Source organism: Ursus maritimus, unplaced genomic scaffold, assembly GCF_017311325.1.
Source record: "Ursus maritimus isolate PB19 unplaced genomic scaffold, ASM1731132v1 scaffold_8, whole genome shotgun sequence".
NCBI classification, from domain to species: Eukaryota; Metazoa; Chordata; class Mammalia; order Carnivora; family Ursidae; genus Ursus; species Ursus maritimus.
Window position 1 is genome coordinate 63,839,367 of NW_024426996.1, and position 17,115 is coordinate 63,856,481.

At 41.1% G+C, this 17,115-nt stretch overlaps 1 protein-coding gene across 1 annotated transcript; it reads left to right on the plus strand.

Moving 5' to 3' along the window:
• Window positions 1-6,815: 6,815 nt before the first annotated feature.
• On the plus strand, window positions 6,816-12,677 carry LOC121101490 (peroxisome proliferator-activated receptor gamma coactivator 1-alpha-like). The gene is made up of 2 exons (XM_040625243.1): window positions 6,816-6,987; window positions 12,194-12,677. Exons 1-2 carry the CDS (start codon window positions 6,940-6,942, stop codon window positions 12,398-12,400), a joined length of 255 nt encoding a protein of 84 aa, XP_040481177.1. The 5' UTR covers window positions 6,816-6,939; the 3' UTR covers window positions 12,401-12,677.
• The last annotated feature ends 4,438 nt before the right edge of the window (window positions 12,678-17,115 follow it).

Below are 17,115 nucleotides of genomic sequence, written 5' to 3' on the forward strand. Positions count from 1 at the left end.
TCCTGCCCCAACAGGGCAGGCACACAGTGACTGCGTATTTAGGACCATGTCTCACAAGTTCACTTGCAAGTCACTGGTTTGCAACTTGGACGACATTTTGCTCACCCCGTCCATTTAGGTTGTCTCAGGAAGAAGTCACGTCTACAACAACTCTTCCCTTACCTTCCAGGACTGCCCCTTCCAGCTCCCTAGGTGCGAAACTCTCTTCCTGAGAAATCTGCTTCATGGAGGAGTCACACCATTCTGAAAACATTTATTTTTCTTTTTCTTGGTATGAGCCTCTGACTTCTGATAGATGCCGTCAAGGAAGAAAAAAATATGTCTAACAGATAGACGCATTTGTATATGTCACTGACATCCCCTTTACCCTACCAAGGAGAATTACGTTTCTGAACCGAAAGTTTATTTAACTTAATTGATGAAATTTCAGATTGAGAAACAAAGTGAAGGTGCTAAGGGCGTCTGGATGTCAGAGAGTTGGGGCCCCGTGAGGTAAGCGAATAAGAGTTGAGAGCTCTCTTTACCCTATAGTTCAGGGCTCAGAGGCTTTTTCCAAGCGCCAAGGAGTGGCTTCTCCCAGTTGCTCATGAGGTTGACTCCTGAGTGGAGTGTCGGTTACACTTGGTGTGATAGACAGAAATGGCTTCCTTTTAAACATGTGATGAATATTTGAGACTTATATTTGATGTCAGGGCTATTTCTATTTGCTACATTTCCTGTTCGTTAAGAAGGCATAGCTGTAAGCCTGAATCTCTTTCTTTGAAAAAGGAATAGTTTCATTTTAATTTTGAATATAGAACTTATACATGTTTATCACAGAAAATTTAAAAATTACAGAAAGACATACACACACACACACACACAAAGAAATTGAAAAAGAACTTACAATGTCATCAGCCACTGGTTAACACCTTGGTACGTGTTCTCCTGGTGCTCCTTCCTCTTTTCTTTTTGAGTGTATATGTTAATATGTAAATTGTTGTGATTATAGTTTTTTCAAACATTATTTTAAATCTTAATGTATTTTGAACATTTTCTCATTTGCCATTAAATGTATTTTGCAACAGTTTTTAATGTTAGCATTGAATATACATATATATAATGAATATATATATAAATATATGAATGAATGTCTATATATAGTGCTGTATAATTTAACTAGACGATTACTGTTGGATATTCACCCTGCTTTCAAGTTCTCAGTGATATAAATAACGTAACATTGGCTCTCCTCACACCAAAAATCTTTGCACACATCCCCCCCTGGTGTGTCCTTAAGATGAATTTCTAGAAGTAGAATTTGTGGGTTTCTGGAGATGCCCATTTTTAATATTTCTGATACATATTGCCTACTTGTCCTCTAGAAAAATTTGTACCCATTTATAATCCTACCAGTAGTATCTGACATCTACTTTTGATTGAGCTGCTAAATGTGGAGGTCAGTCTTAGAAATGTTCTTCTTGGTTAAGAAAGTTTTCTCAAAAATCCTGTGTGCAGTGGGGCAAGCAAATATAAAGTAAGATTTTATGTAAGTCATTACAAAATTTAGCTTAGGCCTTAAGCTAATTGCTTTTTTTAAGATGGGAATTTATTTCCTGTCAACATCCCCACATTTTTAGGATATATATTAGCTCTGCTAGAATTAAATTCAAATATTAAAACACTGGAAAGATCTACAGCAGAAACAAAAGCAAAATCACCAAACCTTTCCAAGGCTTGTCTGATGGGATTTAAAAAAAGAAGAGGAAGAAAAAAGACAGAAACAAACAAACAAACAAAAACAAAAACCACACTTCACTTATTTAATTCTTCCAATTTGAGACTAGTTGAGAAATACAATTTACTTCCCTAAAATCAAGAAAAGTTAAGCTCATTAGGACCCAAGCTCTAGAAAAAAGTACCAGGGGGGAACTGTTGGACTAACAAATATTTTTTCTTCAATTTAATAATTTGCATGCCCAGTTTTCCCTGGCCCTCACTAAGTTTCTTAGGGATTAAAAGAATCTTCCTGAGTGAACTGTTGTGTTAGTGAAGCTCAGGAGCACTTTAAATTCTTAAATAGTATCAAATTTAATAAAATAGGATGTGCTTTATTTTCATTTTCAGTAAAAAAAAAAATGCTAAATAATCCTATTGCGTATTTCTTGTTTATATAATCAATAACTCACTGCATTATAGATGAATTAACCTGAAATAATTAAGGTAAATGAAAATGTCTGTCGAGGCACAAATACGGCAGAATTAAATAGACAAAAGCAGATTTTCACTATCCTTTTATTCTCTCTTATCTGTGGACCTAATAAGCATACTTTTTGCTTTAGTTTAGATCAGTCCAACTGACTGCAGTTCACATTAATTTTCACATTATTTTTTGTTCTAATGTGAAAAATGGAGAGAGCGGATTTTGAGGTCTTTGTTAAAATATAGGCTGACTCATTTGCATCGAGCTGTTGTGCAGAAGGTTTTATTGGGGATAAAAGGTGTGTTGCTGAGGTTGTCTATCACCTTCAGTTTATTTGGGGAAAAAAATAAATAAATGAACGCAAGGAGGCATTAAAGCTGTCCACTGACTTTCTTCTATTTGTTTCCCCAAAGGTGCTTTGTTCACGTTGACATTATTGTGGCAGTTTTGTGCAAAATAAGACTTGATTTGAAAGTGTTTATGGGCTAGAGGTCTCTGATATACCCTGCCCTGCCACCAACTTTTGTGCCCTGCACGGCCTAAGCTTCAGACATGTCCCGGAGGCTCAGAGCCTGTGCTCAGGAGCTGATTTGGGGTATCAGAAGCAATTAGTCCCTCTAGGAATTAAAAGCAAGCAATTGAATGCCTGTTAGCAATGATTAACTTTAAAAATATTAACAATTCTGGGCAGATCCCTTTCCTTTCTGGAAGAGTGCTCTAGGCAGGCAGTATTCCCAGGAATGTTGGTTTCCAGCTAGGTAGACACTGTCTTGGATCTAAAGTTCTGCAGGGGTCTTTGCTGTGCTTTTGATTTGGGAATGAATATTTTTCTATGTATGAAACTTAATTTTTCCTAGAAGGGTTTTCAGAGATCTATATGCCCTTTTCAGCCGCTACCTAAACCCTTGGCTTAAAAAACAAAAAATCAAAAAAAAAAAAAAAAAGTTTTCTCAGTTATAAAATGAGTACACAGATAATCTTTATTGAGTTGTTTTGAGGACCAAAATTGATTGAAATTTGCTATAGAAAATGTTGATCTTAATGTCGAGCTCATGTAAGCCTGTTATGTATGTTTTCTTCTCCATTTTTCTTTCTGTACAAGTTCAGCGTTAAATTTGTCTTTATATGTCTATTTAAGTTTATAAAAACAAATGGGCAAAGGCATTTATACTAGCAGCTCTTCACTTCTGAGTTCTTACCTATATGCAATAATGACATCAGAGCAAATTGTCTTTGCTGTTGTCTGCTGGGGGCTTTGAGTTTGATTGTGTGTGTGTGTGTGTGTGTGTGTGTGTGTGTGTGTGTTTATTTATTTATTTTTAAGTGGCAATTATCTGAAATAGAGAGAGTGGCAAAAGCCTGCAGTTTGGGACAGCAGTGGGGAAATGTTGCATAGTTCATCAAATGTTTTTGTTATAGAGTGGAATTATCCTCTTGAAGGTGTATTTTCTCCTTTGTTATCAACTGAAGCTAGATCTCTTGCCTTGACTAATGTTGGAGTCTTGGGAAACGTTAACAGAACTAGTGGGGGGAGAAATTCCATTGAGGATGGAATCTAGGCTCTGTGAAGATATGGAACATTATGGGCACTCAACAGATGTTAATAAATACCTCTTTCTATTGTTGGGACAAAGGGGGTTGATTTGGGTGTGAATTGTAATGGTTAGTGAAAGGACCTTGTACTTAAAAAGGGTGTGTTTTAAGGGGAAGAGGAATCTGGATATTGAGCAAAGTAGCATTGTTTTTTCATATCAAAATTTTCTTTGTTTTTAAGGGCTGTCATCCCCCTAAAATTGTCAGCTCCCTTGTGTCCATGTCATATGCCTTCTTGGCAGGCCTTGCAATACGTTGCTGTGGACACAGTAAGATTTCAATAGGTCCTTGTTGATTGAAACCAAACATTTGGAAATCTTAGAGGCAGAGTTGACGAAGAGGTACGAGGAGGGCTGCAGGGAGAGAGGAAGAGAAAAAACAGTCAAGGCAGAGAGAGAATTAAATATAGAAACCTCCTGGGAAGCCAGAAAAGAGCAAGGTTGGTGAGCAACTAACAATTTACGTTCTCCTGAGAAAAGAAAAAAACTGGACAGGAGAGAATTTTTAATCTGAAGAGCTAATTAACCAAATTATAAGACCTCAAAAATATCCCTCTTGTTAGAGTTGTAATTTTGAGACTTAACAAAAAAAATGGTGGAAGTTACTCTAATTCGTCCCAAGAACCTATTTAAACTTTAAATCGTACAGTAACAGAAATTTGAGGGGAAAAATGCAGTATGTTGTAGTTTATAAATCATTTCGGTGTTTTGACTTCTAACTAACCCTCTTTGTGATGGTGAAGGGAAAAAAAATGTATAAAAAAACCACCTGTGGTTTCAGTGAATATGCTGATTTGATTAAGAAAAAGTGGAATTAGGTGGCAAAAAGACCAATAAGAAAACTCCAACAACACCATGTTGAGGATGTTAAAATATCAAAAACAATTAATACAAAATGTTCCAGTGTAAAGAACTTCTCCAAAATGTGTGAACATGATCTAAAAATATATATATTTATCAATATCCTATATATAAAAATATTTTTTATAAGTATATAAATACATATTATAAATATATACATAATGGATGCCTAGCATTCAATGAACACAATTAAGAGTATCAGAGAAAAGTCACCACAGGGATCACCTGATAATAATTAGTAAACATCAACTCTTCTTGGTCAAGTGACCAATATTATTTCACAGTTGACTGCGTTGAGGGCTGAGCCCGTAACCTTTGCCCTGAATTTTAATAATTTACTGTAGTTTTACATTAAATCGGAATATAATTGGGAAGAAAATTAGTGTTTCTTTGTGGGGAGTGCAGAGTAATGCCACTAATTGCATGTATAAAAGCCTTCCCGAGGTTGTATTTTCCTGTTCTTTCTTGATTTAGAAAATTAAAACTACAGTAATTTTCCGCTATTTGTAAGAGGGAAAAGTGTGCCAGTGAAATGTGTTCAGCTAACTTAAAATGTCAAAGCTTTGGGCCATCTTTTTATGTCCAGTAATGACAAACTGTCAATTTCATCACATGGTTTAGAAATTTACTGGCAACTTGTTGCAGATATCAGAGTCGAAAAGCACCTTATAACACATGTGGTCTGAAAGAAGAAACAGTCTGATTTTTGTTTGATTTTCCTTCCTTTCACTTTAATATTTGAGCAACTTTACATCTAAAATGTGTTAGAGAGCAAATCACCATTTCTTTTTTCTTTAGAAAGAGATGGACAAGAGAACACATTAAATTAACCTTAGTAGAAGAGGAGATTAAATTAATAGTGCTTTAAAATTATTTTTAGATACCTGGGGGATTTTTTTCAGAGAAGTTATTATCAAGTAAAAGAATTGAGCTGAGCTGATTTTTAAAAGTATATTGGGTTTAAAATTTTTTGAAAAACATATATATTCACAAATATATCTGCCGTGTGTGCCTCTCCCTGGAACCTGGAAGGGTTAAATCAGACCACTGTGGTGTTATGGGAAGTGTTTTTCGGTGACATCTAGTACCTTGAGTTTGTTATGTATTCAATATGTATGTCATCATAAAACAGTGCACCTGCGTTAGCCTTCATTGTCTCAGGGTAGAAGCTGGGAAATAAGAAAAAAAAATTAAAAAGCTCCAGAAAGGAATATTTCTGCTACTAGCATGTCAGTATTTTTCCCTTACTCCACGGACATTCTTGGTCTCAAATGCAAACTGCACAACCCAGACACTAGGGTTGGAATCCAGTGTTTATTCAAAAAGGCACCCTAAGGCAGCTGGAGTGGGAACGCTACATGTATGAAAAAAGGCAGCCGGGAAACTCAGCTGATCTGGGTACAGCAGCAGCAACTGTATTTACTAACACTTGTTTTCTGGGAGCCTATGAAAGAAATGGAAATAATTAGAAGGAACCTTGAAAGGGTGGTATTTTGTTCCTTGTTTTCCTTATAAGGAGCAAAGCAAATTGCAGTAACACTTAGGGAGCCGGTATTCCCTACTGCCACAGGGACAGCCGATTTCTGGGGGGAGGAGTTTGTTTATACCTTAACAAATACAGACTGTTTTGTTGATTAAATAGCAAAAAAAAAAAAAAAAAAAAAAAGCTTGCCCCATTCTCTGCTTTCAAACACTTCCCCCAATTAGAAAATGTCTCATAAAAATGCATCGTGTGATAAGCTCTTGCTTTAGTCCCAAACCGAGCTAGAGTCCACTGGAGGTCTTAGAATTTGAATCCTGAGGGAGTACACGTTTTTAGCGAAGAGTATAGTTACTCTGTCATGAAACAGGCAGCTTTGCCACTTGCTTGTTTTGGAAGGAAAATAAATTAAAAAAAGATTGCAGGGGATTTTAGTTATTATATGGCCAGGGCTCCGTTTAGAGTCTGTGGCATTCAAAGCTGGCTTTAATCACAGCATGATGCTTGAAGCTTCCAAAAGTCCAAGTGTTTCCTTTCTTTCTTCTTTCCGTTTTTTTTTTTTTTCAAGCGTTACTTCACTGAGGCAGAGGGCTGCCTTTGAGTGACGTCACGAGTTTGAGCAGCAAGCTGCACAGGAGAAGGGAGGCTGGGTGAGTGACAGCCCAGCCTACTTTTTAATAGCTTTGTCATGTGACTGGGGACTGTAGTAAGACAGGTGCCTTCAGTTCACTCTCAGTAAGGGGCTGGTTGCCTGCATGAGTGTGTGCTCTGTGTCACTGTGGATTGGAGTTGAAAAAGCTTGACTGGCGTCATTCAGGAGCTGGATGGCGTGGGACATGTGCAACCAGGACTCTGTATGGAGTGACATCGAGGTGAGCTGGGGCTGGGCTGGGCATTGCAGCCAGGAGCTTCCCTCCCTCCCGATGCATTGATTCCTGTAAGGGGGGAAGGGCTTGGACAAGGAGAGGAGGCAGAGAAGTAGCCGGGCAGGAGCTTTTGGAAGGGAATCTCAATCTTATCTTAACTCCAATAAGTTTGCTATTTTAAGGTGGCTCTGAGATCCCTTGAGCAAATCAAAGCTTAGCTGCTGTCACCCATATCTGTTGCAGTTGGAAACTCTTTCCATGTGCCTTTGGCTCTGTTTCTACTCATATGCAATATTTATGCTCTAAGATATTGATATGAATCAGAAGCTGAAGTCTTTCCAGTGGTGTTTAGTGGCCCGGTTGGAAAAATGCCATTTCTATTTATAATAAGATGAAGATAAAAATATTAAAATGGATGTGCTCAAATAGAGTCAGTTTTGACTCTAGTCCGGATTTTTTTTTTCTTTCCCCCCTCTCTCTCTCTGTTCATCAGACAGAGAACTCACAAAATCCTAAATAATCCTGCTAGGCTATTTTAGATTGCTTTCCCCACAGCACACAAAACAACGCAGCCGATTCCCTTAAAACACCTCTATGTGGTCGAAAGATTTGGTCAGCAAATAAAAAATACATCTCTGCCTTACCATGCAAGGTTTTCCATTAGCGTCGGTGGCAGGGACGCCAATGGTTAAATCTCTCTGTACCACGGAGAGCTGCCTGAAGCCGGAGAGAGGAGTTTATGCAGGGCTGTGTGTGGGGCTGCTCGCCGCTTGTGTAAAAATAGACGGCAATACATCAATTCCACAGTCTCTGCTGGCCACAATTCATACAGGGGGAGAAAAGCAAGCCGTTTCCTCATAATCTCTGGAGCCTACAGTGACTAACAGGGGGACGGAGGACCGCGGCGTGTTTGCATTCAGCACAATGGAATGTTCTCGGAAAGTTTGGGCAACTTGGGGAAAGAAGCTAAACTTTGTGTGGACCGCGATGAGATGGAGCCCAGTTGCATTGCACGGGGGATCGGAGCTGCTAACAATGACTCTGGCAGAGGACTGCTAGTGCTTCCTCTGGGTAGCTGGGGGCACGTAGGGTGAGGGGGAGGATCGAGTGCCACACGTGATTTGATTAAATAAGATGTCCATGTGGTGCAGTGATACACATCTAAAGTGAAAATAATTTGGCCAGGGCCATCTGCGAACGCATTTCTCCTATCTAGCGAGCCATGCCCTGCGTTCTTAACTCTTTACCGGATTTGCACATGTGGGCTCGGCTTGCCCTCTCCTGCCTTGGCAGATGTCCTTGCGGATCCTGATTGTCCTTATCTTGTCGTGATTTCTTGGTAAGGGGGAAGAGATCTGGATGATTCGTCTGTCCTGTCGCTCGTAGGAGTCAGGGTTGTAAGTGGCTCCAAAGTCCTAATTGTCTTGGAGTAGCTGGAGCGTCCTGGGGCTGGTTGTCTGGCTGGCGGTGTAGGACTCAGCTGCTATAGTTTCATTTTTCCATCATGTATTATCCTGATGCTGTTGGGAGTTGATATGGAAATATGGAGGATTTGTTTTAATCACTGGGATTCCTGCCGTCGTTTTCAAGGAAGCGTCAGAACCATTTAGAACAGTGGCCCTTTTATGTTTTTCTGAAGGAGGTGAGTTCCCGGGCTAAGCGTCCAGCCGTGGATTGAGTTGTCGGTCGGCTGAGACTGGCCAGTCGCCTCTCTGTTGCACTGTAGGCAGCTAGCTGCGAGAAGCCCTACCTTCGCGGCGGCAGCTCTGGGAATCGCCTCGGCCGGTCTAACATATTACGAGCAGCAGGTAGCAGAGACAGCTTTCATTTTTTGAATCATTAATGTTTGCTGTCATCCTAAAACGTATTATGCCCTTTTGCACATAATGACAGGACAGCACAGTGGTTAATAAAGGCCTGTATGGCTAGAGCTACTCAGTCTCCAGTGTTTCACAGTTTAATGAAGGTGATGTACAATAAGGTTACCAAGATGGATAGAGACAATTCACATGACACGCACTCCACTAAGACTGTCATTCTTTACTGCCCCCCGCCCTGCTCCCTATTCCCCGTCCTCACTAATTTTCTTCATGAGAAGTAGGAATTCTTTTTTCATTAATATAATTAATGTGGCCAAGTCCACTCTTTCTTCTCTCTCTCTTTAAAATTTACCATCAATGGCACAAAAACCTCCAAAAGGTTAATGGAGAATTATACTTAATTATGATGATTCATTATCATCAGTGCAGTTAAGCTAATTTATTGTCTGCTCCTTAACTAAGAGAAAAGTCTGTTGGGGTGAAAAAACGTACAATAATTAGCCTTTTGTGTTTAGTGACTGCTTTATCCTCTTAAATCTTATTATAAAATTAAGGCTACGGTTGGGAAATAGCTGTCATAGTTGCAAAGAGGCAGTAGAATGTGTCTCTAATTGCGATAAAGCACACCTGTTACAGATGTATAGGGAAGCAGTAAATATCAGCATGTCAGATGAGGACAGTTACAGGGCTCGGACTGTTAAGTCTGGCATCATCCAAAGGCCAAATATAAATTAATAACAGGAACACCTGCTACCACTAATGTGTTTTAGATTATCAGGATAATGCCACATGCAGAAACCCTGATTTTATTAGCATGTCAACATTGGCAAGAGCACATGCACATTTTCAACCATAACATAGGACCAAAAATGAGAGGGAAAGAGAGGAAAGAAAAGAAGCGTGTGAATTACAGCCCAGCAAAATGCCAGAAATCGATCTGGTCTTTTTAATGGTTTTCAAAAGTTTCTAAAAAATGCATGTTCCCGAAAGGGTGAAGGGTTTTGAACAAGCCATGCCTGGAGAAGGCAGCGAAGGAGAGAGACAGCAAGAAGTTGTTCACCAATCGGCAGGGCACTTCGGCATTCCAAAGCACGGCTCCTAAGTTATGCTCTCCATGACAGGAACTAAGGCCAGACAGAGAGCTCCTGTGTTTTCTACCTTCGTTTAATTTTTTGTTGCTGTTTTCGTGGTTTATGCTTTTCTGGTTAAGGACTATCCCTCAATGAAATCCTGGTGGGTTTGGCACCATTGAAAAAGTTATCCCTGGTCTCTGGATTGATCTTGTTGTGGAAGAGTTAACGTTGTGTGTTTGTCCTCGGAGGATAAGCAATGTGGGCATGTATGGAGCCTGAGAAGTGTTACACCCATGACAAAATGGGAACATTGTACCAGAACAAAATCTTCTCCCCAGCCTGCCCCCCCTCCCCCGCTTACTTATAAACCTAGTCAAGTATACCGATCTGCAACTTTGGGCTACCTCGGATAATAAAAACGGAATGACCAATAAAATGATAAGGAAAGAGTTTAGGTGGAGCGGATTGCCCTTTATTTTTGGCATTACTTCTGTGCCCGCAGTTCGGGATCCCACGGGGGCCTGGCGGTCTTAGGGAAGAATCACAGTCATCTTCAGGCTGCTTGCAGCCTCCCCTTACCAACTGCTGACTCCATTACCCAGTACCTACTTCTCAGTGTGGTGCTTATGATCGTGCTGCTGCATATGACCCGTGTAATGTAGCCTGCCAGGGATGACAGGGGTGTTCGAGAAAAAAATCTGCATAAAACTTATTTTATTCAAAACCTAAATGTCAAGCGGGATCTTCAGCTTCGTGCCCAACTGCTGCCTGGATGTGAGCAACTCCACAGCATCCCTCCTGACCTTGGAAGGTAGGGCCGTGAGGGCGCCACTTCCGAGTGTGTGCCTGCTGATTTAGACACCTTGGCTTGCAGGTGGCTAAGTCCTGCAGCTCCGGCATCCCCAGACCTCTGCAGTAGGAAACTTCCGCAGGGTTCTTCACAGTACGCAGTGAGGAAATCAGCCGTCAGATGGCCAGTTTGAGGTTAGAAGACTACCTCTTCGATCAAGTGGTCCACTTTTTTTTCACAGTGTGTCCCACAGCGTGGGACAACTGAAAGGCCACCTACTCCACGCAGGGAAGTGAAAGGCTATTCTGACCTGAGATAGGCTTGCTGACAAGCAGCCCAGCCATAGTGTGGGCTATATTAAACCTCTCCATAGATTGAAGTCGTGTGAAAACTCCAAAGCAAAAGAGTTCTTCTGAATTCACTTAGAGCATAGTTTAGGAATATATATGGGGCGCCTGGGTGGCTCAGTCGTTGGGCATCTGCCTTTGGCTCAGGACATGATCCCAGGACCCTGGGATCGAGCCCCACGCTGGGCTCCCTGCTCTGCTGGGAGCCTGCTTCTTCCTCTCCCACTCCCCCTGCTTGTGTTCCCTCTCTCGCTGGCTGTCTCTCTCTCTGTCAAATAAATAAATAAAATCTTTAAAAAAAAAAAAAGGAATACATAAATGATGAAAAAAATATAATTGTGGGGTGCTGTAGTAGTTTTCCTGCGTAGATGTCAGGCAATCCAAATCGTACATCTGTACACACACACACACCCCAACACACACCCCAACACACATGACTTCCAACTTAAACATAGTAAAAGATGTTAAAGATCATATAGAAAAAGTTAGGACTTTTGTCCCTATCTCAAGGTACTTGGTTTTGACCTGTTCGAAATGATGTGCTAAAACTCATGAAAAGTCAAATTGAGAGTAAAAGATTAAAATAACAATTCAAGAGAACCATAGATAAATTAAAGGGCTTGCATCATTTTTTTGCTAAAGGAATTAGTGGATTATAATGGTTAAAGGGGCAAAAATGGGTAAAGTTTTCCTGGTAGAGTTCTTAATGCTTTTGTATTTCATTTAGTTTATTTTGTTTCTATTATGTGTGATGGCAAATCCAAGGTAAAATCAAATTTGTATCCTTCCCTCAAGAGATTATACTCAGGGTAGAGTAAAATTTTGCATATGGTTAACCGGAAAACATCTTGAAACTCATTAAGTGTTCACCATCAAAAAGGTACAAATTCAGGAGATTTCTAACTGGAAGAATCAGAGAGAGCTCCAGGGACACATGGCACTTACCATGAATCCGGAGGCAGAATTTTATATGGAATAGGTCAGGCACAGGATCCTTTAAGAGCAAAGTAAGTCAAGGAATTTAGGATTTTTTTTTTTTTTTTTTTTCTGGTGACTAAAACCCTGGAAACCAGCTTTGGTGGTGTGGTTGAATTAACCAGGCTTAATTCCTATCACATGCTATTGCAGTATAATAAATTCCTGCAGTTAATGAAAGCTTTTTTCCCCCCCTGCCTCCTACAGTGTGCTGCTCTGGTTGGTGAAGACCAGCCTCTTTGCCCAGATCTTCCTGAACTTGACCTTTCTGAACTAGACGTGAACGACTTGGATACAGACAGCTTTCTGGGCGGACTCAAGTGGTGCAGTGACCAATCAGAAATAATATCCAATCAGTACAACAATGAGCCTTCAAACATATTTGAGGTAAGGGTGTCCCTTGGTGAAAATTAATTTCTCATTAAACTTGGCTTGGGCCGCAATATGATTATTGGCCTGAAAGCATAATGGGTTCTTACTTTGCAGTCATCAAAAGACTTTTTATCACAGGCAGGCACTTCCGATTGTGTGGGAAAACAATGTTTGCAAAATAAATGGATTTTGTTGTTTTGAGAATTAAGGGGCTAAGGGCCCCCAACAGAGTGCATTAAACTGTGTTGGAATACTAAGGGGGTTGTGAAAGAATTAGTGACAGAGAAGAACAAAAGTCTAAACCTGTTTATTCCTGTCTATTTCCCACAGAAAAGGGCCTAATGTAAATTAATGTGAAATGTTAAAGACTGCGTTGTTTTTTTTATCCAAGAGATCAGACGTCTACCTTTATTTGCATCACAAAGTGAGCAGTTACTCTTATTGTTATTTTGTGATCATATCTCTGATTTCTCTCTGTCATAGAAACTTCTAAATCCAGCTACTCTAATATTTACTTATAAATTAGTAAAAATTCGCTTACCTTTCAATAGTGAAAATTACCTCCCAGGCTCCAGACTCTTATTATAAGCCTACCCTATAATAAGGAATGTTAATCTACTCCTATTAAAGTGTTACTTTGAAAAAAGAAGTTCTTTCTCACAAGAGCAGCACTCGTTTACTTGAAAATAAATGGTTTCTTGTAGGGACAGACATTGAGCGCTCTGGCACACAAGTTGAATAAAGATCGTCCAATCAACCACTTTCCAATATCACAGCCACCCACACCTCCATCATCATCTGACTTCTTCTCCCTAGTATGTGCCAGGCTCCATGCAAAGCACCTGAAGTGTATTTTTTAATCCCACCAGCAGAGACATTTCTTAAACCTCAGTGTATTTGGTTGAAATCTCGAGTCATTAAGAAAGCCAATTTTACAATATTTATTGAGTTTTTCCAGCACCCAGCACATAAAAGGCACTGAATAAATTATTGAGTCATTAAGAAAACCAATTTTACAATATTTACTGGGGTTTTTCAGCACCCAGCACACAGAAGGTGTTGAATAAATGTGTGTTGACTAAAGAGTGAATAGTGACTATGGTAGTATTAATAACAGTAATCATTAATGATAACAACAGTGGCCAACACTTGGAGACCCCCGTGCTCTATAGGTTTCTTCTCACATCTCCCTCAAAACAGCCTATTTTTCAGTTGCCCTGAGGGTCATTCCCACTTTGCCTACGCAGACACCAAGTCTCAGAGAGGTCAAGTGATTTTCCCCAAGGCGCACAGTTGACCAATAAAGATCAGGGAATTGAACCCCAAAAGGATCCGACTTCCCAGTCTCTATCACTGATAGAAAATAGAGTAACAGTGAGGTTGGGTGACAACCATCCCTTGCAAAGACGTATCAAGCTGCTGCTTTGCTGAATATATTTAAAAATAGAACAGACTCGTTCCTTTCAGTGTTGGTTGGTTGGTTGACATGGAAGTAGGGATCGCCGGCGGGGCTGGGGGGTGGGGGCGTGGTGAGTAGCTGGGGTGGCTGTAGGTTCTGGCCAAGGCGAAGATTTTCTAAGATGTCTGAACAGAGTCTTAGAAGAGCATTCAAGGCGATGGAGTCAGGGCTGCGGAGAAGACGCCCTGAAGGTCTGTGGTTAGTTACACTTCCCAGGCTTCTCAGCCGGGTCTTAGAAAGTTCATGTGAGGACTTGGCTAGTTAGAACTGGTAAATTGAACATTCCTCATTCAGTACACTTGTCAGGCGACAGGCCCGTTTTAAGTCATGCTGCATTAAATAAACAGTACTTTAAAAAATGTTCATCTCTATGGACCTCTTATCTAAAAATCGGCTATTCCCTGTTGGGTGAATGCCATGCATTTTGCAAATGACGGCTAGGGAATTACTAATAGACATGGGGGGTGGGGCATGGGCGAGTCAGTGCCTCTCTGGTGGGCTAGTTTCAAAAATTCCCTTCTCTACGACCTCGTGTCCCCATGTTCCGTGTTGTGGCATCTGCGTGGGGCACTTCTCATTTACACCTTTAGGAGACTTGGTTCACCAACTAGTTATATATAGATGATTTGATCTATGCAAAGACACCCCTTTTGCTTCCCTGTATAACTTTCTACCACTGATAGAATTGTTTTCAATGCTCTCAAACACAAGGTTCATTTAATTTAATTTCTCATTAGCTCATTTTAAACCAGTGACTCTCAACTCAGAGCCGTTTTGCCCCCCAAGGGACGTTTAGCAGCGTCTGGGGATAGGTTTGAGTTTTAGGACTGAAGGCAAGAGGCTGCTGCTGGCGTTTCGTGGGTGGAGACGAGGGTTGTTGCTCACTGTCCCACAGGGCACGGGACAGCTTCCCACAGCAAAGAACTATTTGGCCCTAAAATGACAGTAGTGCTGAGGTTGCGAACCCTTAAAAAAAAGAAAGAAGTCACTGAAATTCCCTTTTATGAAACACCTAAGATGAACTGGTCAGCTTTCAGAGAGAAGATACAGTACCGTTAAGAGACTGGATATGAAGAATCAGAAGCCACCTAAAATTATGGAGATTCCCAGGGCCCTGGGACTGAGATGTCAGGAATTCTCTTAGTGACAGCGAAAGTGACCGTTTAGATAACCTGTAACAGTTTTCTCTGATGTCACAAAACTCACTCTTCTTTGTCTGTGCAAAGAGTAAGGCCATATGTGGCAACACTGTGACACAGGCTGCCTTCCCCAGCATTTGCATACAGCCAAGATGCCTCTACTCTTTGCCCTCTAGCGTTAAACTCAGACATCTCTGCTCTAACAGGGAAAAAAAATGTGTGTGTGGAGCATAGGTGGAATTTGCAAATCGTCTCTCCCTGCGAGGGAGGTCCAGAGGCAGGACAGTAACCCTTGATGGGCCACAGCTTTGCGGTGTTTCCTCCAAAGCTGCCTTTTCCCCAGAGCCCTTCCCGGAGCCTGTGCCTTTAAGCCTCTCCCCGTGGACTTTACCCGTGCTCACTTTCTTCCAGTTCTCAAAGCCCTGCCTCATCACATTTGTGAAGGCCTTGTACTTGAGCAAGCCAAACAGTCACGGTTTCCGCCACCCCGATCTGCCAATAACAAGCGTGATCTACCTCCGATTCCCAGAATAAAATGAGGCACCGAGCAGTTCAACACTTTCCCTGACTCAAGCAGCGCATCGATGACTCCCCTGGAAACTGGCCACAGGATTTCTGAATTCTAATCAAAGCAGAGAGGAAGGGGTATTTAGAGATACAGATAGGATATAGATAGTCTATGGAGAGTATAGCCAAATGTTAAAACCTTGGGAGTAAATGGAAATTTCTTCCTTTGGCCTCTTTCGTACATTTGAATCTAAGTTTAATTTTTATTTGACGTTATTATTTTTTTTAGGATTTATTTATTTATTTTAGAGAGAGCGTGCACAAGCAGGGGTAGGGGCCCAGAGAGAGGGAAAGAATCCAAAGCAGATTCCCTGCTGAGCACGGAGCCTGACGCCCCTGGGATCCAGGTCACGCCCTGAACCGAAATCAAGAGCCGGTCACTTTAAGTGACTGAGCCACCCAGGCGCCCCTCTTTTTATTTGACTTCAAAAGAAAAGAAGGACATAACTGAACGTCCCACTNGAGTTAATTCCTCAGTGGGAGCAAGGGGGTGCCGAGACGCAGTTGTCCACATTGGTTGAGAAACTGGACACACAACCAACAGTCTCTGCTTGCAAAGCCAATGTTGGGTGTATAAATGCGGGTGACCAGGTTTGATTCAGAAGCCACTTAGAAAAACAGGACGCAGGCTTTTATAGGGGCAGCGTCCAGCGAATCTGATCCATGTGTCAGGAAAACAGGATGCTGTCTCTGGACTGGTTGGTAGCAAGATTTATATTTCAGAATATTGCAACATAACTTCCTTTCCTCGCTTGCCTTTGTGCATTGTTTGAAGAAGGAGAAGAAAGGAGTGCTTTTACAGCATGGCAGTATGTAAGGATGGGTGGCCCGGGATGAGCTTAAAGAGCACACTGGCCCTTCTTCTGGTCACCATGGGCCACCTTGTCCCTGCTTCATTCAAACATCTGCTTTCCATGCCTCCTTGACACTACTGAAGGAGCATCTTCCATTCCTTCGTCTGCTACGTCTGAATACAGCCACTTGAGGTTCTTTAGAACATGGCAAGTGAGAGCGTAGTTGTCTCGAGGTCATGACTCATAATATGTTCTGAAGCCTGCCTTTGCTAAGGGGGGGAGAAGGGCCCACAGCTGCAGCCAACATTCATGTCCGCTGATCACGGGGATGCTCAGGAAGGTCTGATACTGTGGACTTTTGTGGGAGACAAGGCGCAGGGTGGTTTCCCGTTGTCTATAAGGTGTGCTGTCATGCCAACAAGGGAGTGGTGGTTGGAAGCTTTCAAGAATACCTGGTTATTCTGAGGGGAATGCAAGTGATTTGATACTTCTTTTGACTTTTAATTGTAGTCTCATTTTTTTCTAAAATGGGCATATAGTATGTACTTATGAAAAAGTTTCAAAAACCTTGGCTATTCAAGTGACTGTGAGCATTTGGGGAGCAGGGCACTTGCTTGTCTTGTTCACTGAAGTTTTTCTAGATGTTTTGTTAGAAAACAACAGAAAGTAAGTACTCAAAAAATATTTGCAACAAAAGGAATAAATTGACCATCATATATTTAGTGATGGCGTGAATTGCATTAGTATATATATAATTACATATAAAGCACAAAGGATCTGTTTCCTAAAGAACCTTAA